The 21,869-nt window shown below is 48.4% G+C and overlaps 1 protein-coding gene across 2 annotated transcripts in view; it reads left to right on the forward strand.

Moving 5' to 3' along the window:
* Positions 1–21,869, forward strand: part of NUP160 (nucleoporin 160) — a 62,914-nt gene that overhangs the window by 7,646 nt on the left and 33,399 nt on the right. For both annotated transcript variants that reach the window (XM_074998147.1, XM_074998149.1), the window contains exons 6-19: positions 2,322–2,436; positions 3,768–3,926; positions 5,386–5,463; positions 5,728–5,825; positions 6,905–6,986; positions 8,115–8,183; positions 9,720–9,803; positions 11,196–11,366; positions 11,518–11,617; positions 13,489–13,654; positions 14,781–14,896; positions 14,991–15,151; positions 17,600–17,733; positions 18,936–19,006. In XM_074998147.1, coding sequence (XP_074854248.1) covers positions 2,322–2,436; positions 3,768–3,926; positions 5,386–5,463; positions 5,728–5,825; positions 6,905–6,986; positions 8,115–8,183; positions 9,720–9,803; positions 11,196–11,366; positions 11,518–11,617; positions 13,489–13,654; positions 14,781–14,896; positions 14,991–15,151; positions 17,600–17,733; positions 18,936–19,006 — 1,604 coding nt within the window. The remainder of the gene's footprint in view (positions 1–2,321; positions 2,437–3,767; positions 3,927–5,385; positions 5,464–5,727; positions 5,826–6,904; positions 6,987–8,114; positions 8,184–9,719; positions 9,804–11,195; positions 11,367–11,517; positions 11,618–13,488; positions 13,655–14,780; positions 14,897–14,990; positions 15,152–17,599; positions 17,734–18,935; positions 19,007–21,869) is intronic.

The following is a 21,869-nucleotide window of genomic DNA, read 5'->3' on the forward strand; positions in this document are numbered from 1 at the left end:
TGTTTAACTTCATTTTTGTGTCGCTTACCTTTCTGCGGTTAAATGGCGCCGTGGTGAGTGATTTCTTTGGTGTTTGTCCCCTCTTCCCTCCACTCATCCCAAGAACTGTTAAATTTAATTATAGAATGGTTGCTCTTAGTGAGCAGTTCAGCTCTTCTGACCAGCTCCTGTGCTTCACTTGGGACTAAATCAGGAATTTCCTCTCCTCCCTGGGATCTGAGGCCTGGGGGTGTGTTGCTGGCTTCCACAGTTCCTCCTCTCCCCCCAGTGTTGCTCCACACATGCTCCCTGGGGGGGAGCACCCCCAACAGCTTAAAGATCTCTGCTCTGTGGGATCTCTCGAGTGAGAGTTCTCATGCCGGAGCAGAGATGGCATCTGCCAGCCCTTTGGAGCCTTTCACAAAGGCTCCGGTTTGTGGCCACGGCTACACCCCTCCCCGCTAGCTCTCTTGGTTCAGTCCACAGCTCCTTTTGTTAAACAGAGTCAAGGCATAGATCTGAAAACGCTAGCAAGAACTTATGACCTGTCTGTTGCCATCAGCTCTGTCTGTGCGCTATGGAGTGTAATTAAGTGGATCCAAGATATGTCCTGTAAGGGAAGGTTCTTGAGTGGTGTAAGATAAGGTAATATTCCCTCTAATTTTGGTCATCCTTGTGCAGAATAAATTTTATCTGCTGGCTGTGGGCTCTCCGCTCATCAGCCGGGCGGCACCTGAATCTCTCCTGGAGTGTAGTTTACAGGAGACACAGGGTGTGAGTTTAACAAGATCGTTATGCTGGCATAACCCGCTACGAGGGTATTGTCACTCTGACCTTTTCCGGTTAGCTTGTTGCTTGGAGGAAGGAACTTAAGCTAAACTTGTAAGCTGGTCGTCTGTTGGTATAACCCCTGAGAAGGTTAGTCAGTACCCTGGTAAAACGCTTCTCGTTTCAAGGATTCCTGAAATGTTTAGTGCATTAAAATGCTGCCTAGTTAGACTCCATGCATCCTTGTGACCTTCACCAGAGGGGGATGGTTAGAGATGGAGTGGTAATGGGCAAGCTCAGATGGTTCAGGGGATTTTTTGAGGAGGGAGGTGTCAAATGTTTAAAGTAACTTATTACTATCCTCTGTTTGCCTTCTCTCCCTGTGGTCTTGACAGAATTACATCAGATTTTGATTTAAAAAACAAACAAACAACCCCTAGAGTGATGCAGAATGAATATGGCACAATTGTATGGATTAAAAGCTAGCTAACAGGTCTTAAAATGTCTTTGTAAACAGAGAACGACTAACAGCTGTGTTTCTAATGGGGCTGTGCAGGGATCACTTCTGGGCTTTGCCGTATAAGCCAGGAATAAAATATAAATTCATCCCTGACGATTTTCAGGTGGCACACGCAGTTGAAGAGAACAGGCCACGGATACAGAGCAAACTGGGTCTTCGGGTAAACTGTTCGCAAGTGTTTTAATATGGTTCGATGTCTCTGGGCAAAGAACATATGCCAGACTTCTAGGATGGGTGACTGTATCCTGGCCAGCAATGCCTCCGAAAAAGAGTCACTCTTCTTAGTGGGATTGATGATTAGTTGATCAGGAGTGCTCGGTACATCTGTGGCCAAATGGCCTAATGTGACCCTTGGGGTGCATGACCAGGGGAAATCTTGAGTAGGAGCAGAGAGGGTATTTTACGTCTGTGTTTGGCCCTGGTGTGGCTGCGGATAGAATCCTGTGTCCAGTTCTGGTGCCCTCACTTCAAGAAGCATATTGCTAAATTGGAGAGGAGTCGGAGAAGAGCTGAAAGTATACGTGGTTAGAAAACGTGCCTCAGAGTTACAGATCCAAGGAGCTCAATGTGGCTTAATAAAGAGAATGTTAATGGGTGAGCTGATCGCAGGCTAAAAGTACCTATGTGGGAAACAACTATTTAGTAATGGGTTATTCAGTGTGGCAGAGAAAGGCCTAACCCCATCCAGTGACTGGACAGTGAAGCTAGATGAATTCAGATGGGAAATAAGGTATAAATTATGAATAATTAGCCATGGGAACAAACTACCAAGGCTTGTGGTGGGTTCTCTGTTACTGACACTTTTTAAAATGAAGATTGGATGTGTTGCTGAAAGCTCTGCCGCAGGTGTTATTTCTGGGCAGTTCTCTGGTCTCTGTTGTTCAGGAGATCAGAGTGGATGGTCACAACAGTCCTGTCTGACCTTGGAATCTGAGGTATTATTCACCTGTTCTGCTGTAAACCCCTTGTGGCAGGCAGCTAACTCTGTCTTGTGTGTGGAGATTCAACACGAATACGGAACGAAATCATTCTGAACGATTGCTTGTGTTTTCAGAGGTGACCACGGCCCTTCAGACCTTCCTGTCAGCCTCTCTGTTCACTGCCTTGAACACGATGCCTTCCTGTTCGCACTCTGCCAGGATCACAAACTCCGGATGTGGTCTTATAAAGTGAGTATCGGGAGCCCTGGCTTGCTTTGCCCATGGTTTAGATTCGGCATTGTTCACGCTATGTGGATGACACCAGGATGCTGTGAGGCAGGAGGGGCTGTTGATGAAGCAGCGATTGTGAGACTTAGCCAAGCTGATAGGCCATGAATTGGCCAGGTTTCAGAGAGGACAAAGAAATGGTCACATCTGACTCCTATTGATACTTTACTGAAAAATTTAATGATTTGTAGATATAATGATGTCCGAGAGGAGGTAACTGTGCGCAGCCAGTTAGCGAGCTGGCTGCATTGCTTTACCAAGGTGCCTAAGACCACTCCTAGGGGTGAGAAGACGCTTTGATGCAGTCCTTCCCCTTTCCTGAGATGGACTAAAAGGAGTGTGTCATGTGACGGGGCTGCCTGTCCACAGGAGAACGTGCTGTGAGCCCCATACCCAAGTGCCAGCTCCCTGAGCCCAAACTTGGCTTGTTTGGATGGCTGAGTAAACTGGCGGTGTGGTTTTGCTGCCCCGGCTCTTTCAGAGCACAGGCTCGGTACGAGCAGGATCAGGAGAGCAAAGTGAGTGAACCCTGGTTCAGAGAGTTGCGCAGGCTGTGTGTGTTGCTTCAGGCTGCCTGGAGAGCAGGCGTGTCTGGAGTGACTTGTATTTGAATTCACTGCTGTTCAGAAGGCTGCAAGGGAGATGAGTCTGAAAGATTAGTCATCTCTTAATAGCATTAGAGAAACACCAGAGATGTACCCTGGATGTTAAGGCAGATTCCTCAATTTGAGATCTTGATATAGTCTGGAGCAGGGGGCAACCAGGTAGGGAACGGCAGTGTGACCCTGGGTCAGCTCTGGTTCTCCACAGCAGATATGCTTCTGTAAGCTCAGCAATGAGTAGCTTCTTAAAACCCCTTTCCCTCGTGGCAGGCCCTGCCTTTGGGAGGCGCTTGGACGTAGGGCTGCAGGCCCCACAAGCAGTACGAGCTTTCTGTGTTTGCCCTTGTAACGGTCAGCTCAGCTTTCAGATCATGTGCATCCCTCCCAGAGCGTGATGTGGCGGCCCCCCTGTTGGGCAGCCTGTAGCCGTCGTGTAGGTGAACAGAAGAAGGCAGGAGGAACAACTAAGGGAGCAGAAATGACGCAAATGGGGAAGCAATGATACGAAAATCAGGTGCGGTGGGAAGGGAATAGAAAGAGAACAATGGCCCTGTCACTAGTCCCCCATATGGTACGGGCCGACAGAGGGCTGGAAATCCCTGCAGGACTTGGGTATTAAAGCGCAGGAGGTAGAAAAGCTCCACTCCTGACCTTCCGGCATGCTTCATCTGTTGTCTTCATTCTGGGCAGGACCAGATGTGCCTGATGGTTGCCGATCTGCTGGAGTTCGTGCCTGTGAATAAGGACATGAGGCTCGCTGCTGGAACTGGACACCGGTTGCGGCTGGCCTATTCGCAGTCACTGGGGCTCTACCTTGGTGTTTATATGCATGCCCCCAAACGAGGACAGGTATGCCGTGACTGGAGGCCTTAAGGCCTGCCATCGTAGGCAAGGGTGGTAAACGAATGGGATGCTCCCAGTTTGCTGAGCTCACATATGAGATGGCATGTAATAGTACAGAGAGCACCAAAATTTTGGTGAAGGGGCTTCCAGAAGGAGGGTTTCCTTCCGGAACATCCCCATGGGCCGCACGTCTCCACATGTACTTCCAGAGTCTGGAAGAGCTTCTTCCGAACCACGTGCTGATATGCTAATGAGGCATGGAAAATTTGCATCAGCACCTCATTAGCATCTTCTGGTTAGCTCATTGGCATGCTGTTTCTGGAGGAAGTGGCATGTAGTGATGCAGCCTCCGTGTTTAACAACTGAAAGGCTGCTGGATTTTGCATATGAAATGCTTAGAGCACCATTGCAAACGGCCTGGCTGACGTGCACAAGATGTTGATGCGCACACTGGTTTCGTGTTGTGGCGGCTTTGTAACAAAAAGTCATTTAGAAAATTCTCAGCAACCAGACACCCAGGTGACAAACCCTAAGGTTATCAAGTGAAGCGATCAAAAGTCTGTAAGTGATCCAACAGCATTAGCTTTTGGACCCTGGGGAAGTACATATGTTGATAATCTTTACCTTGATCCCTGTAGAAGCCCTGCCTCATTCAGTGCACGATAAATGAGACAGGGATGCGACATTTGCTTTTGAAAATCTTGCCTAGAGCAGGAATGAAGAGGGCAGATATATGCCAAAGGCGCTCGCAGTCTCTACCGGTTTCCTTTCGTGAATGCTCTGGAAACGCTAGTTACATGCTGTGTTTTAAACTAAGCACAAGTATGTTACGTTATTTCTGTGCTCGCTGTTTACATCGCAGACTCATCCACTGTTGTAATTGCAGGCAGCATGCGGCCCTCGGTGAGCAGGAATTAGCAGGTCCCTGAACGCCTGCACCAAATGCCTTTTGTTGTATGTGTTGCCTTAACACTGGCAGCTCCTGACTTGAGTGCTGTATTTTGCATTAGTTTCCAATGTGCTGGCATTAAGGAGTCAGCCTTCTGGCCCCGGGACCCTGTTGTGCTAGGGGCTGTATGGGCATGGAAGAAACCAGTGGTTCCTGCCTCAGAGAGCTTACACCTGTCCCTGCATAGTTTAGAAATAAGTCAGTGTGGATTTGGCTTTCTTACGGTATTGGAATGGTGTGGCACAGTTGTCCATATACATGTGTGTGTCGCTTCTCTGGGCAAAGCAGTTGCATTTTAGCATAGCGTGCGCTGCCTTGCGCTACTTGGCACTTACCTAGTTCTTTCCATCATAAGATTCGGAACCGAGCGCTTCGGTACCAGGTGCTGGGACAGCGTCGTGATGGGCCTGAGGTGGGAACCGGGGTAGAGTGATTTTGCTGTGCCACTTCAGTAGCATTGTTGTTTGAATGAGGCTGGCTCTTTCCCAGCCACTGACTTACCTTGTGCGTGTGCAGTTCTGTGTCTTCCAGCTGGTGAGCACGGAGAGTAACCGCTATAGTCTTGATCACATATCCTCCCTGTTCACCTCTCAGGTGAGTGAATGCCAGTGCTGGGCTGAGGGGGGGTGCAAAGCCATTAGCAGAGTCTCACCGGAAGAAGAGTATAGATCATGAGTCAGACACCTGCGTGGGGTTTTTTAGTAAGAATAAAGAAGGCCTGAATTTGTTGTTGTGAAAGTGACAAAATAACACTGTGTTACTCTGGCTTCTACACTTGTACCCACTGAGAGCCAATGTTAAAACACTGCTTGTATTTATGTGTGTTAATTAAATCTCCATGCTGCCTTTTTCTCCTAGGAGACGCTTGTTGATTTTGCCTTAACACCAGCTGAGATCTGGGCGCTTTGGTATGATGATGAGAATCAGACGCTCGTGAAATACATCAACTTTGAGCAGTGAGTCTCTCCCCGTCTTCCTGTCAAACCTTGTGGGATAGTAATTGCAAAGGTGGCGCTCACCACTGTTTAAAATAATTCTTACGTTTGCTTCTCTCTGCTTCTAGCCGCTTGTGCTCCGTTTTTCAGAAATAGTTCGCTGTTTGTTCGCTAATTTCCATAATATCCCAGGGCGTGTGGTGTTTGTCCGCTCCTGAGCCTGTGCTGCAAGGGGAATCTAGATCTTCTAAAACCTTGCTTTACTGTGGCAGCTAGAGTTGAGATAGGAAGCCGGCAGGGCTAAGAATTCAGAGGACTGGCATGGCCTGAACATTGTGGGCAATGGCTGTGCTACTGTCAGCTTCCCCTTCATGCCTTTGCAAACTTTTAACGTATTTATCTGGGGTATGTAGGAGCTGTTTGGAGGATCAGTGAGTAAAGGGATTAGTTTGTTCATTAGCCTTGGGCACGTATACGCTATATCTGGGTCCTTAGACTGACTGAAATACTTGGGTAAAAGGAGTTTGAAGTGGCTGCTTCCCCTTAGGTGCTAAATCTGCCATTATTCTAAGTGGACAGTTGAGATTCAACCCATCTGTATGTATAGCAAGGCAAGGGGATAATGCCATATGATGTCCCAATGGTGGGCGTGGGAGAAGAATCTGGACAGATGTTGGCTAGGTCCATGAGTTAACTGGACTGGAAAATAAGCAGAAAGAAGGATATTGCACTTGTGCTTAAATCATCTTGGTTAAGATTACCCGAGCATGTGCCCCATCTGGACCAGCACTGAATTAAAATGTGTGATTACTGCTGAAGATACCAGCATTAAACTTGTGTCTAGGATTACCAGCAATGTTCACTCCAACTTTTTCTCTGTGTGGACTAAATTTTTTCTGTTTACCTCAGCATGTGCAAATGTGAACCACCAGTGGAAACAGAAACCTAGCTTTGAGAACTCTGCCTATCAGCTGGGCGGCATTTGAGCCTCTCTTGAGCGGGCGCACAAGCACTCGGCTTACAGGGCCCACCTCATCTCAAGAGTTTAGTGTTCATTGTAATTGACCTTACATGGCTAACAAATCCTTTTTCCCTCCCAGAAATATCGCAGGCCAGTGGAACCAAGTTTTTGTGCAGTCTCTGCCGGAAGAAGTGACTATCAGAGATGGCGAAGACCCTCGGGTGAGTGGACAATACACCAACCAGAAGAAACTTTGGCTATGTCCCTAGTTGCCTTCCTCTCTTTTTGCTGTAGGGGATAGAAATAGACCACTGGGGTAGATCCATGCAAGCAATGTAACTTTTTGTAAGTGTCGTTTGTACAAACAGTATTTTTAAAGCATCTCAGAACTAAATGAGACAAGAGACGCCTACTTTACATGACAGGGGTGTAAAACATTTGAAATGGCCATAAGGCCACTAGGCGAGAAGGAACAGGAAGTATGATAAGTGAGGGAGAAAGTCTCTTGAGAGGAGGTTTGTAAATGGCCTGACATCAGAGAGCAGGGTGATATGGGGTGGCTGCCTCTGTTGGCAGGTGCAGTGAAGAGAGCAGATTGAGAGGCTGGAGCAGGAATGAGGCTCTGGGTGGATGGTGGAATGACGGGGCCAGAAGCATGAGGCGCCAGAGGGGCTGTGAAAAGGCCCGAGGAGGATAGCTGGAAACCAGAACTGAGGTGTAGGCAAGGGCGGGGCTGTGTAGAACTCTGAAGCGGGGACAGGGCGTGGGAACTTGGCACAGGGGGATCTTTGGAGGTTGAAAAGAAGGATGTGAATTCCTCAGACCTGGGACGGTGAGCTGGGAGGAGAGGCATTACTGGGGCTGCTGGAGGTATTGGAGCTGCCATGCCATGGGAAGTGGAGTAGGCATTAGACATGGCAGGTGAAGGTGCTGCTCCTGACTGCTTATGGCTAAGGTGGGATGGAGAGAGGGGCTGCTGAATTCTAGTGGCTGCCACAAAACCGAGCCCTCAGTTTTACTAGCACTAGGGAGCTGTGCCCGCCTTGTGCCCACCCGAACTGCGAAGAGCCTCTTCTGTGCATGCAGTGTCCAGGCCGTCAGCTGCAGAGTTCTGCCCTGCAGCACCTGTCTGGTGGCTTTGAGTTCCAAGGTGGTTGAGCTCATATTGGGGGATGGAGGGGAGTGTTTGCTGTGTGTCCACTGCTCAGAGCCCTTTTGCAGACTAAACCATTGAAAGGCCCCCTGTTAGAGACGCAGGGTTTCAGGAGCCTTGAATAACAAACTGTAATTGCCTGCCTGCATCGTTTTGCGTAAATGTGCTTCTCTGAGTGACCCTTGTTCTTTCACAGGAAACTTATTTGGAGTCTCTCTTCATGCCTGGCCAGTTCACAAACGCTGCTTTACTCAAAGCCCTCCAGGTTAGCAAGCAATCGGTTTGTGCTCCCTTGGCTCCAGCCACCTTGTGCGCGAAGTGGACCTTGGCCACACGAGCTGGGCTCTCTGCTGGCCTGTGCGCCATCCATTAGGATAAGGCCCCCCACAGAAACCACCCTCCATAAATTGGAGCAGCCCTGAAACATGTCTAACTTGTGCTGATGGGCTGGGAAGGGAGGCACAACCCTCTCCGTGATGGCCCCGCTTCACCTGAACGGCCAAGGTCTCCGTGCAGGGGAATATCTGGGGCTGCAGAAGCCACATTTCTGTGTATGTTCCGTGTCAGAGGTGAGCTTGATCTCCGAGACCTCTCATAAGACGAGAAGCAGATGGGCTTAAATTGCAACCAGGGAGGTTTGGGTTGAACATTAGGGAAAACTTCCTCACTGTCAGGCTGGCTAAACACTGGAATAAATTGCCTAGGGAGGTGGTGGAATCGCCATCACTGGGGACCTTTAAGAGCAAGTTAGATAAATATCTAACAGGGATGATATAGATGGTGCTTGGTTCTGCTGTGAGGACAGGGGGCTGAGCTTGACCTCTTGAGGGTCCTTCCAGTTCTAGTGTTCTGTGATTTGATATGCTGGAGGAAAATGAAAGCTCTCTGCCCTCAGGTGCTCAGTTTTCCGCAAATGTAACACTGCAAAGTACAGGGAGTGACGGGAAGAAAAAGGTTCCAGCAGTGAAAGGCCCCGAGGGTGCTGAGCTGGGAAGAACAGGGAGAGCAGTTGCTTTGGATGGGAAAGGTGATGGCTGGGCGTGATGACAGAAGCAGTCTGAGATTAGGATGTTTACATAGTGACTGGATGCATCTGGACCAGCTGTTTGATCACAGATGGGGGCCTGCAAGAGCGTGGAGGTGTTTAAGAAGGAAGGAGCCAGAGGAGAAGACAAGGGAGGGCTCAGTAGGGCCAGGGGACCGATGGAGGAGTGGAAATGAGAGCAGGCAGGAGCTAAGCTTTCCTTAAGCTGCATGGCTGCGTAGCTTCAAATTAAGCCCTGTGCCGGAGGTCAGGGCTGCAGGAGGGAGAGGTTTCTCACCACGGCCTGAAGGCTTTTTGGGGTGTGGGGCAGCGTCCTTCCCCGTTGGCCCCATACAAGGGAAAAGGGACCCTTCCTTGCCATTCCTAGCAGTGACTCACCCAGAGCCAGTACCACCTCCTTAACACCAATGTCTTCCCCCCCAGGGCCTGAGCCCCATCCCACACTCAAAACCTTTCAGCCCACCTCCATCACATTAATATAAAGGTGACATGTTGCACATCTTCACATTGGTTCACATAGCAAAATGATTCCACTCCAGGGCTGGAAAAGTTGGAGGGAACCTTTTGCGTAACCCTCTAGCGCTGCCAGCCATCACTTTGGCGTCGATGTAACTTGACTGCCTGTGGCTAGCTGTGATTCTCTGGGGTAAGCGACGTTACTCACCTGTCGCACATCATCACGTCGTGCTATCGCTGAGCCAGATTTGTGGCAGGTCTGGTGCTTCGGAACAAAAGTTTTGTGCCATGTTTTTCTAGATCTTTTCCCGAGGAGGAGAGAGAATCATGGATCTGACCTGGGACGAGCTGAAAAAAGAGGTGACCTTAGCTGTGGAAAATGAGGTGAATTTTCCCTCTTGGGTCTTTTTATCACGATAACCATCACTGTGGTGTCTTAGTGCCTCAGGTAGAAGCTAAAAACTAAATCCACAGGTAAACCAGGGCCTGGCTTTCCTCTCCCCCTACTTCCCACAAGGCTGTTGTATGTTTTAAAAGAAATTCTAATTATTCTTCTAATTACTTCCCCATCTCTAATTATTCCTCTTTCTCCAGGGGTTTACCACCTCCCACTACTGTCCTCTGCTCTTTCAGATGTAGCAGTGCCAAAGTGCGGCACCCTTCCCTTTTCACTGGAGTCTGTTTATGTTGCAACTCACTCTGCTGAAAGCCGGTGGTGCTGGTTTTGGTTCGTTTCAACTCCTGTCTTGCCCTCATCATTGATACGCTAGTTTTTTTCCAAGCTGCAGGAACGAGAGCCAAAGGGGTGCGGGTGCAGCTGGACCGGGCATGTGACTTCACCCACCATGACCATTATTCCCTCTAATTTTTGTTATCCATGTGGAGAATAAATGTTACGTGCCCTGAGGCACATGCGGATGGGCTCTGCTGATGAACTGGGCGGCACCTGAATATCTCCTGGGCACCCGTGTGCCCAAGTGCTCAGCTCACAGGGAGCACTGACCATGATTCTTCTGTGCACCCGAGAGGTGTGCAGATGTTGGGAGGCCTATGCAGAGTGCTGCTGTGAAGGGGAGGACAGCTGGCATGCAGGAGTGTTGGCAGACAAGTCTGTTTGCTGCTCTTCCAGGCTTGTCATCTCTCCCTTTGGGAAACACCCTTACACATCATCAGGGAAACAGCAAAACCTGTATGAAACTGCTCTGCTTTTTATAGAAAGTGCATCTGGTTGCAAAGGTGCTTGTTGGAAAATTTCTTCTTTAGTCTAGCGAAAGGGAAAAATCAAGTAGACTCTGTCCTTGTAACTGAGTGTCCCTGGGTCTTAGTCTGATCAAGGAACTCACCATGAACTTGTAGTGATTTTTACCCTGAAGTAACTGGTGTTTACCCTGAGTGCTCATGGACTTTCGTCTGGCTGAGGCTGTGGGATATTCAGTAGTAGAGGATGCAAACATACCTGTACCTAAAAGCGTAGAAAAAAACGTGCATGATGTTTCCAGAATATGCAGTCATGTAATGAGCTGGCGTAGGTAACGTGTACTTTCAAGGGGACAGGTTCAGAGCTACCCATCTAGCTATAATTTCATTTCCTGAGGTTGGTGTTCTTAACTCTGCAGCGCCGACCTTCCTACGACTTAGGTGATGCAAATGTATAAGCCACGGAAACAGATGTAAACCCTCCTTCAGTTGGAGGCAAAACCATCAAATGTTTTAGTGCTGAATTGCCATCTCTGGGGAGTCAAACGCTGACCTGGAATTCTGCTGTCCTCCCACCAGCTCCAGGGCAGCGTGACGGAGTACGAATTCTCCCAGGAAGAGTTCCGACAGTTACAGGTTGAGTTCTGGTCCAAGTTCTATGCCTGCTGCCTTCAGTACCAAGAAGCCCTTTCACGCCCTCTTGCCCTGCACCTGAATCCGTACACGAACATGGCGTGCCTGCTCAAAAAGGTGAGAGACCAAAAGGAGAAGCTGCTTTAGGCTGTAAACACTCGTCACTGGTGTAGTCAGTGTAGTGAGTTACTGTTGGAGTTCCATATGTGATTGTAGGGCACTTTCCCCACTGAGATGTAAATGGTGGGTGTACTTTTCACTTTCCCAGGGGTTCCTGTCTTTCCTTGTGCCCTGTTCCCTGGTGGATCATCTGTACCTCTTGCCTGACAAACACCTGTTGACGGAGGACGACAGCACCATTTTTGATGGTAAAAGGGAGGGGAGTCCGGTCACTCCTTCCCCTGTAGAGGAAATGACAGCATGCATGCCACAAGCGCTATAGTTAAGGAACTATCAGCTTCTGTATTAACCTTCTTTGCACGTGCTTTGAACTTTCTGAAGCTGTTTGGGTCGAAACTTCTCTGGCTTTGCCTCGGTCTAGGGGTAGATTCCCTCGTGGGAAGCCTGGAGACTTGAAAAGCACATGTGTGCATGCTAAGAATGTTGTTGTGACTTAGTTCAAGGAAATAAGAATGAATTCTAACCTTCACTCAGAGCATAAGGTATCCCCCAAAGACGAGTACGTGCTGTCCTGTCTTTAGGGGTGTAGCTGTTAACGAGCTATTGCTATACCTCAAGGCTGGGTCTACACTAGAGAGTTTTGTCAGCAGAAGGGGCATTCTGTTGACATAACTCAGGGAGCATCTACGCACTTAAAGCCTTCTATCGAGAGAGTCTTGACAGAACTCTGCATTTGCCTCAACAGTATTATCCCTCAAAAATTTGAGGCATAACAATCTCAGCAGTGTCAGAGAGGGAGCGGTGTCAGTCTGTAGCTTCGGGAACAACAATAAGTCTTGTGGCACCTTACAGACTAACAGATATTTTGGAGCATCAGCTTTCGTGAGCAAAGACCTGCTTCGTCAGATGCCGGGGGCGGGGTGGTTTCAGAGGGGTATTTAAAGAGTGGGGTCCCCGTAAGAGGGAGAGCCAGAACTGACAAGGTCTATTCAGCAAGGTGGAAATGGCCCAGTATCAACAACACTTATCAAAAGAGGAAAAAACGAGGAAAAAACAAGTCAGATCAGACGGGGATGTGAGCCTTTGTCAGCGTCTAATGGACAGAAGCGCTTCTGTCAACAGAGAGGAATTCAGTTTGCCGGGCAGCCCTCTTTGCAGAGCTGCCATTCCGCTTTCTGGCACCAGAGGGCAGTGCAGTCTGGCAGTTCTCTGTTGGCAGAGCGAGCCCACTCTTTATATACCCCGCTGAACCCCCCCCGCCCCCCAAACATCTGACGAAGCGGGTCTTTGCCCGCGAAAGCTGATGCTCCAAAATGTCTGTTAGTCCCATGGCACCTTATAGACTTCTTGTTGTTCTCGACAGAGCAAGCTGTGTGTAGATACAATCTGTTGACAGGTATTCTGTCAACATTTCCCTGTTGACAGTAACTTCTGTTGACAGAGGCTTCTAGTGTAGACATAGCTTAAGTGTTTCCTGTTGGAAGATACAGTAAAACTCTTCCAAGTGCAGACAGCAGGGCCAGTGGAGGTGTTCTGAGCCTGGATTAGAGATGCTTGTTTCTTTAGATTTTAAATTTTTAAAAAATACAGCACTTCAGGGCTGTGCTTGTTGTTCTAGACACAACAGACCCCTTGATGGACTATTCCTAGTCCTTACCAGCTACGGGGAAGTTGGATGCATTGCATTGGTGGGTGAGCATGGGGGCCAGGGGATGTCGACAGTATGATGGAAATGGCTGCTTAAGGGTGCAGCGTGTCGTGGAATCCTTGTTCTGAATGGATGGAGCCAAGGCATAACCTGGCACGACTGGCCGTGAGTTTTATTTTCTAGGCCTGGTTTCCCCACCCATTGAGTTTATTTTCATCCAGCTCTTGTAACTGGGCAAGTTTGAAGGAAAACTTCTTGTGGCCTATTTTTTTAAAGCCAGCTGCACTGAAATCTCACCACCATCAGCTCCCCATGTAAGGTCAGCCTGTAATGAACTAAATAAAGAGGTTGGAGATCAGTCTTGTGTTGCTGGGACAAGTTGGCTGAAAAGGAGTGAGCTGAACTAACTTGGTTTTGCCTGGAAACTTGATACAGTTTGCATGAAAGTATGGTCCGGTTCTTCCACTGCAGATCTGGAGATGTCGCGTGATGTCGTGTGCCTAGTCCAGTGCCTTCGGCTGATTGGAGAATCTATTTCCGTGGAAATGGCCTTAGAAATGGAGTTGGCTTGCTCCTGCCTTCAGCCTCCAGAGAAGGCTGCAGAGCAGATCCTGGAAGACTTGATTGCTAATGACATGTAAGAGGCCTCTTTGTGCAATGTGCATCCTTTGTGAAGAGATTAAGGCAGGAATTGTCTGTGCTAAGTGTGATTCAGGATGTGTGAATTCAAGCTCCACTGTGGGAGATTTTCCTAAAGGACTTAGGAGCTCATGTCACAGTTGGCTTTTGGTGGGTTTGTGCTCCTAAATCCTGTAGATTTTTGGACTGGTGACCCATTTCACTCAGGAAACATTCCTGTAAATTAAAATGCAAGTTGAACCTCTCTAGTCCGGCATTCTCTGGTTCAGCAACATCCCTGGTCCAGCATGATTTTAGTTAGCCGAATGCCCACTTACCATGGGGGTGGCCAAATTTCCCTTGGTCCCATAAAGTTTGTTTACAGCCACCAGTCCTGGCTGTCAGTGTTCCGTGCTGTTACTTAGCTCTCACTTACCCAGCTGTCTTCTAAGAGCTCAGAAAGCAGTGGAAGGGTTGGTAATGCTGTTAGATAATATTGACCTCCAGCAGTCCAGCAAATTCTCTGGTTCTACAACGGGCAGCTCCAGAGGCTGCCGGTCTAGTGAGGTTCCACCTGTGCTGGTTTTTATATTTAACCCTATTCTAAATGCTGAAGGTGAAGCAGGGTTTGGGCTGGCGGCTGACAACTCGTGACCCCCCCACGCCCCAATTTAATAACCTTGAGACCTTGAGTTTGAGGGTCGTTGCTGTTTAATGCCTGGAAGCTCTCCTCAGGATGATTTAAAAAGTGGCAAGGAATTCTGAGCTGTGATGCCCAGAAGCAGAAGTTTCTCTGAATTGGCTAATCCTCTGCAAACTGTCAAAGCAAGTGTGGCTTAACCTTGCTGGATAGCTGGCTCCAGAAAGATCCTAGCATTTTATCTCATGGAGAGTCCATATCCTCAGCCAAGGACCTCACTCCTGGGCGGGGGGGTAGGAGAGGAGCAAGTGAATTCATCCTGAATATGGTGCCTTCTTGGGTCAAAAAGGTGTTCCTTACTACAGTGGAAGGAGAGTTGACTTCCCCCCTCCCCAGTGGTCAGGACAGTTTCACTTCTGGGTCTCCTTTAAATGGGGGTTACTGGTGGAGGATGTCTGTTGACACTACATCCATTGGTGCTGATGAATTTTGTTTGCCCTTGCAGAGAGAACGTGATGGAAGAGATTCACAGTAAGCTGCAAGAGATCAGAAACCCTGTCCATGCCATCGGGGTGCTGATCCGGGAAATGGACTATGAGACAGAGCTGGAAGTGGAAAGAGGTGATAGGGCGCCACCTTTGCTGGTCACCTAGTAAGGTGGGAGTGGCTTAAGGGTTGCAATTTGCCAACCTTCCATTCTTGCCCTGTCTTACAGCCCAGCCCCTCAACGTGCGAATGAACCTCTCTCAGCTCTACGGCAGTGGCACGGCAGTGAACGTAGTGTGCCGGGGAGTGTGTAAGATCGCCACCATCCGCTTTCTCATCTGTCGGGACCTGTTGATTTTACAGCAGCTGTTGCTGAGGCTCAGCGATGCTGTGAGTATGGCCCACAAACCTACTCTGAGGATCAGGGGTCCTTCTAATTTTTTCCATTCGGGGTGGAATAAATTTTGTTATGCGCACCAAGGCACGTGAGGACATGCACCACCAGTAGAGACACATGCTGCCAGCTCTGGGTAGCTGTGGGCGTTCTGCTAATCTGCTGAACAGCACCTGAATTCCTGCTGAGCAGCTGCACAAGTGCTCGGCTTATAGGGAACAATTTGAAATCTTGATCCCCCCTGGCCCGTGCCTTACACTGGAGCTGTAACTCTTGTCCTGCAGATCCTCAGTGCTGTTCAGCCATGGCCTGGCATTTCCTGCCCTCCCCCCAGATTCTTTGCCTTCATTGGTACAAACCAAGCAGCAACCTTGCGCTCCTCTTTCCGCTGGCGTGCTGAGCGCTAGGACAGCAACAAGCAAATTGCTTTCTCCCTTGTTCTACAGGGGCGTGAGCAGCATTTTCAGTGCTTTGTTCCCGAGCAGCACCCTCTGCAGTTGTTCCCCAGCCTGCTATGGTAGTGTTAACAGGCTGAAGACGAAGGCTTGGTCTCTTCTGGAGAGCTGTACCGCTTCAGCCAGGCCAGGACACCCCAGGCAGTTCAGAGTGGATTTAGTAGTGTCATGATATTTAAGGTCAGAAGGGAGCTCCACTCATGTATTCTGGCCTCCTGTGTATCACAAATCAGTGCCCCTCCCTGCCCCTTCCCAAGCGGCAGCACACGAAACCCCATGGCCGACATCACTATTACAGCCCGCAGGAGGCTAGTCTGTTTGTTCCAGCGTTGAATCAGAGGGACTGAGGTGTGCCCAGTGGCTTCTAATGCCAGGGAAACAATTGATGCACCCAGAGAATCCTGGCAGGTGACAGCCGCATATTACAGAGCGTGGTGAGCAGCCCTCAACATCCTGCAGGTCAGGCTGGTGGTAGAGGCGGGGTCTGTCTCTTCCTCAGACCAGCACCTGTGCCAGAATGCCCAGTGTCCTCAGAGCATTGTCCCGTTTCCAACCATCACCATCATCTCGTGTTGCAGAGGAAGGACGCCAACACCTCCACACATTCTGGGGAAGATCCCTGCTGCCTGAGCTTTGGGGGGACGCAGACAAGGAAAGACCCCAGGGCTGCCATGCCCTGATCCTCCCATCGCCAGCAACCCCATCATACCTCCCCATTCATATGTTTATCCAGCTCTCTTCAAACTTACTTGTTTGCCCCCCGTGACACCTGTTGGGAGGCTGTCCCAGAACCTCACCCCTGTGCTGGTCCAGAACCTTCTCATTTCCAGCTTGAGCTTGTTGATGGCCAACTCGTATCCTTTTATTCTTGTGGCAGTGTTTTTCTTTAGCTTCAATAACTCTTCACCTTCCTTGGTAGGCAGTAAATGTTGGAGAGAGTCGTATGCCTCATCAGCCTTCCCTTTGGGAGGCCAAACAAGCTGAGCCCGTCAATTCTCCCCATCCATTCTCCTCATTGTTCTAGTAGTTCTTCTCTGCACCTGGGTCAGTTGAAATTCATAGGTCTTGCAAGAGGTGACCAGAATTCTGCCCTGTGTTCCACAGGAGCTCTTAGAGTGCCTTGGCATTAATGTATCTCTTGCTCTCCAGGAAGTGCCTCACCTAATCCATCCTACGATTGCCTCTGCCTTTTTCTTAGTCTCTTCGTGTTGGTGGCGCCGTTCGGGCACTGCCAAAGTCACAGCTGTGACAAATGCGCCTTGGACTGTGAAATCCATTGGTGGACCTATCCTCCACGAATGTTTAACCGGTGAATTAAATGGGAGAGTTGGTGACCTGGATTTGGTTATCATTCTGTTGTAATTTCATTTAATGTGGCCACATGGTCCAAGGTTAATTCCTGTGGCCAGTTTACCAGACTTATCAAAACCAAACCTCCAGTTGGTTTGGTTCCACGTCAGTGCAGAGGATACCTGTACCGGTAAGCTGTGCTCGCGCACAAAGGGGAATAGCCACATCCAAGCAAGGCGCTTTTTTCACTGTCTGCTCGAGAGCTCTTACCATTGTAACTGTTTTTTAAATTACTCCCACCCCCCCCCCCACCCCGTACTGAAATTGTTTTACCAACAAAACTTTACACAAGGGCCAGGCTGAAGAGGTGTTGCTGTTTTAAGACCAATTTCAGCCTCAAATGTCTTGCTCATAATTAACAAGGAAGAAAGAAAATTATTCATCCCCTGGGGAACTCAGATCACCTCCTCTCCCCTCCTTGTGTGTCATGCCCTTCAAATCTTGCCAGACTTGCCTCTGTGTTAAACTTTCACAGTGACCCAGGCTGGGGTTGAGGACTGACCGCATGCAGGCTTGCACCAATATGATGAAAGGAATTTGCAGTGTTTGGTGCAGGTCTGTGTTAACGCTGCAGAATGAAAGTGTCTCTCTTTCCCGTCTAGCTGACGTTCTGTGACAGAGGCTTTGGTTTCTTCACAGATGATCCTGGGAGGGGGCCAGCTGTTCCAGTCTCAGCAGGACCTGCTTCATCGCACTTCTCCCTTGCTGTTGTCTTATTACCTGATCAGGTGGGCGAGTCAGCGCTTGGCGTCGGACGTTCCAGTTGACACACTGTAAGTGCTGGTGTTTCTCTCTCTCTCTCTGGTCAATGTGTGTTGCCAGGCTTTATAGAAATCCTTTGAGATGTATGAAGTATCCTTTAGACAGATGGGAAATCAGCCTGGGGTCTTATTTTAAGAATCTCAAAGAAATTACTTCTCTGCGAGTGTGAAGTGAGTCTTAAATGTAAGTTGAAGAGGCTGTTAACACAGCTCCTGGGTCGCACTTTCTCCTTACTGGGTGAGGGGTGGAGTAAGTTCATTGTTCATTCTGCTGCTTCTCCCAGGAAGATTCATGCCCTGCAGATGAAGGGCCAGCTTAGAGCCCAGCCCAGCTTCTCACCGCCCGCCTCCCCGCTCCCCGGGCCAGCTCATGGCCTGGCTCATTCACTTGGGACGTGTATTACAAGAAGTTTCTGTCTCGTACTTTCTTCCAGCCCATCTTCCATTTGCACGTGGGGCTGCGACCAGGCCTCTAGTTCTTTAATAAAATTTGACTGAACAGTGAGTTGCTCTGGGAGCAGTCATTTGAGAATCTGAGCTGAAGCCGAGTACCTGTGACAGCTGCACATTGTCATTTCTGTTTCCAGCTGTATTGCTGGTGGCAGCTGAAAGTACCTGAACATTTCTAACGCTCCCTGGGTACTGAGTCTCTTTGCTGTGCAGTGTCAGAGTGTCATACCTCTGCCCGTTCAGTGGACAGCGTTAGAACATGTAACACTAGATGCATTTCAAGAACAAGAAGTCTTGTGGCATCTTACAATCTAACAGATATTTTGGAGCATCAGCTTTCGTGGGCAAAGACCCACTTCATCAGATGCATGAGTCGGGGGAGGGGGGTTTCAGAGGGGTGTTTAAAGAGTGGGGTCCCAGTAAAAGGGAGGGCCAGAGCTGACAGGGTCTATTCAGCAAGATGGAAATGGCCCATTAGCAATAGTACATATCAAAATAGGAAAAAACAAGTAAGATCAGACAGGGGGATATGACCCATTGTCAGAGTCTAATGGGGAGCTATTAACACCCAGGGCAGAGAAGCCGCCTTTGTAAGCTGCGGGCCACTCCCAGTCTCTGTTTAAGCCTTGGTTCATGGAGTCAAATTTGCAAATAAATTTCAGCTCGGCGATTTCTCTCTCCATTTGATTTTTGAAATTTTTTTGTTTCAGGACTGTCGCAAGATGCATTTGTCTCTCTTTTATAGCTACATTTTTCTCCTCTAGGGAATCCAACCTGCAGCACTTATCGGTACTGGAGTTAACAGACACCTCTGCCTTAACGCCACATAAACTAGGTAAGAGATGAGCTACCACGTTTTCAGCTCTTACTTCTAACATCAGGCCTGTGCTGTCAGATGTGACTAATGATTTTGTGAGGTTCTTGGGTGCCCAGTTTCAAGGGACCTGTCTCAGTATATTCATCCCCCATTCTCTTGAAGTTGTTATGATGGATCGCAAAAATTGCATGGGGCCAAGCCACTATTCAAGTGTTATCCAACTTTCACGTGTGAATTTGTAACTTAACTAAGGTTCTTTGAGTATAGTTTTTAAATGTAATCCCCGAAGCCCCTTCCTCTTATCAGCAGGGTTCAAACATTGAGCCCGATAGCAGTGACCTCTGCCACTCAGGTGACAGTTAACTACAGTAACTAGCAGCAGGAACAGGCTGTTACCCTTTCTGTTATCCAGCCTCTAGAGGAAGATGTACAACATGCTAAACACTGTTTTTGAATTACCCCCTTTGTGCTGACAGCATAGCTCTGTTTTAGCCACACTGCCTGTCAGAAGGAGCCTGTTGCATCTAAAGGGTTACGCTTCAGCTCTGGTGTGTTGGAAATCTGGATTCTGTGTCCAACTTCTCCCCCTTTTGGTGGGATCTAGCAGTCCATGGGCTTCACTTCCACTGGCTAGTAAGAATGTAACAATGGCCATGCTGGGTCAGACCAAAGGTGCATTTATGCCAGTGTCCTGTCTTCTGACAGTGGCCAGTGCCAGGTGCTCCAGAGGGATGAACAGAACAGGGAATCACCCAGTGGATCATCCCCTGTTCCTCACTGACTGACAGAGGATAGGGACATCATCCCTGCCTAGGCTGGCCAAGAGCCACTGATGTACCTACCCTCCATGGGCTCATCTAGCTTTTTTTTTTTTTTTTTAAGCCTGTTAAATTCCTGCCCTTCACAACATCCTCTGGCAAGGAGTTCCACAGGTTGACTGAGCTGTGTGAAGAACTACTTTCTTTAGCTTGATTTAAACTTGCTGCTTATTTATTTCACTTGGTGACCCCTAGTTCTTCATCATATCGGAACAGTCCAGTCTCCTGCACTCATGGCAGGGCCTATCACCGGCTGCTAACCCTTGAAAAGTTTCCCCTTCAAGGATTGAACTCACAGTGCTGGGTTTATAAGGCCAAGTTCTAACCGCTGAGCTATCCCTCGCCCTCAGTTCTTGTGTTATGGGAAGGAGCAAATAACTTTTTTCCTGATTGACGTCCTCCACACCAGTCATGATTTTATAGACATCAGTCATGACTGAAGGGGGAATATCTCTTTTCCAAGCAGAAAAGTCCCAGTCTTATCTCTCTCTTCTCAAGTGGCAGTCATTTCATGCCCCCTAATCATTTTTGTTGCCCTTTCTGATATTTTTCCAATTCCAGTATATCTTTTTTTGAGATGGAGCGACCACATCTGAACACACTGTTCAAAATGTGGGCACACCCTGACTCTACAAAGAGGCAATAAGATGTTTTCTGTGCATCCCTTTCTTAATGATTCCCAACATTTGTTAGCTTTTTTGATATTCACTGTACATTAAATGTATGTTTTCAGAGAACTATCCACAAGAACTCCAAGATCTCTCATGAGTGGGACAAGCTAATTTAGACCCCATTGTTTTATATGTGTAGCAGAGCTCGTTTTCCAATATGTGTTGCTTTGCATTTGTCACCATTGATTTTCATCTGCCATTTTGTTGCCCACACTGGAATAATTTTGTATTGCCTGCAAGTTTTCTCACCTTGCTGTTGACCTCTTTCTCTAGATTGCTTACGGTCTCACATAATATACTTATCAATAAACTACGCAAATACAACTTAGATGGGGCTACTATAAGGTGGGTGAACAACTGGCTGGATAACCGTACCCAAAGAGTAGTTATTAATGGTTTTCAATCCTGCTGGAAAAGTATAACTAGTGGGGTTCCGCAGGGGTCTGTTTTAGGACCGGTTCTGTTCAATATCTTCATTAACGATTTAGATATTGACATAGAAAGTACACTTATTAAGTTTGCAGATGATACCAAGCTGGGAGGGGTTGCAACTTCTTTGGAGGATAGGGTCATAATTCAAAATGTTCTGGACAAATTAGAGACATGGTCTGAGGTAAACAGGATGAAGTTTAATAAGGACAAATGCAAAGTGCTCCACTTAGGAAGGAACAATCAGCGTCACACATACAGAATGGGAAAGGACTGCCTAGGAACGAGTACAGCAGAAAGGGATCTAGGGGTTATAGTGGACCACAAGCTAAATATGAGTCAACAGTGTGATGCTGTTGCGAAAAAGGCAAACATGATTCTAGGATGCATTAACAGGTGTGTTGTGAACAAGACAGGAGAAGTCATTCTCCCGCTCTACTCTGTGCTGGTTAGGCCTCAGCTGGAGTATTGTGTCCAGTTCTGGGCACCACGGTTCAGGAAGGATGTGGAGAAATTGGAGAGGGTCCAGAGGAGAGCAATGAGAATGATCAGAGGTCTAGAGAACATGACCTATGAAGAAAGGCTGAAAGAATTGGGCTCGTTTAGTTTGGAAAAGAGAAGATTGAGGGGGGACATGATAGCAGTTTTCAGGTATCTAAAAGGGTGTCATAAGGCAGAGGGAGGGAACTTGTTCTTCTTTGCCTCTGAGGATAGAACAAGAGGCAATGGACTGAAATTGCAGCAGGGGAGGTTCAGGTTGGACATTAGGAAAAAGTTCCTAACTGTCAGGGTGATCAAACACTGGAACGAATTGCCAAGGGAGGTGGTAGAATCTCCATCACTGGAGATATTTAAGAAGAGGTTAGATAGATGGCTTTCAGGGATGGTCTAGAAAGTGCTTGGTCCTGCCATGAGGGCAGGGGGCTGGACTCGATGGCCTCTCGAGGTCCCTTCCAGTCCTAC

The sequence above is a fragment of the Carettochelys insculpta genome, chromosome 6 (assembly GCF_033958435.1).
Source record: "Carettochelys insculpta isolate YL-2023 chromosome 6, ASM3395843v1, whole genome shotgun sequence".
Classification (NCBI taxonomy): Eukaryota; Metazoa; Chordata; order Testudines; family Carettochelyidae; genus Carettochelys; species Carettochelys insculpta.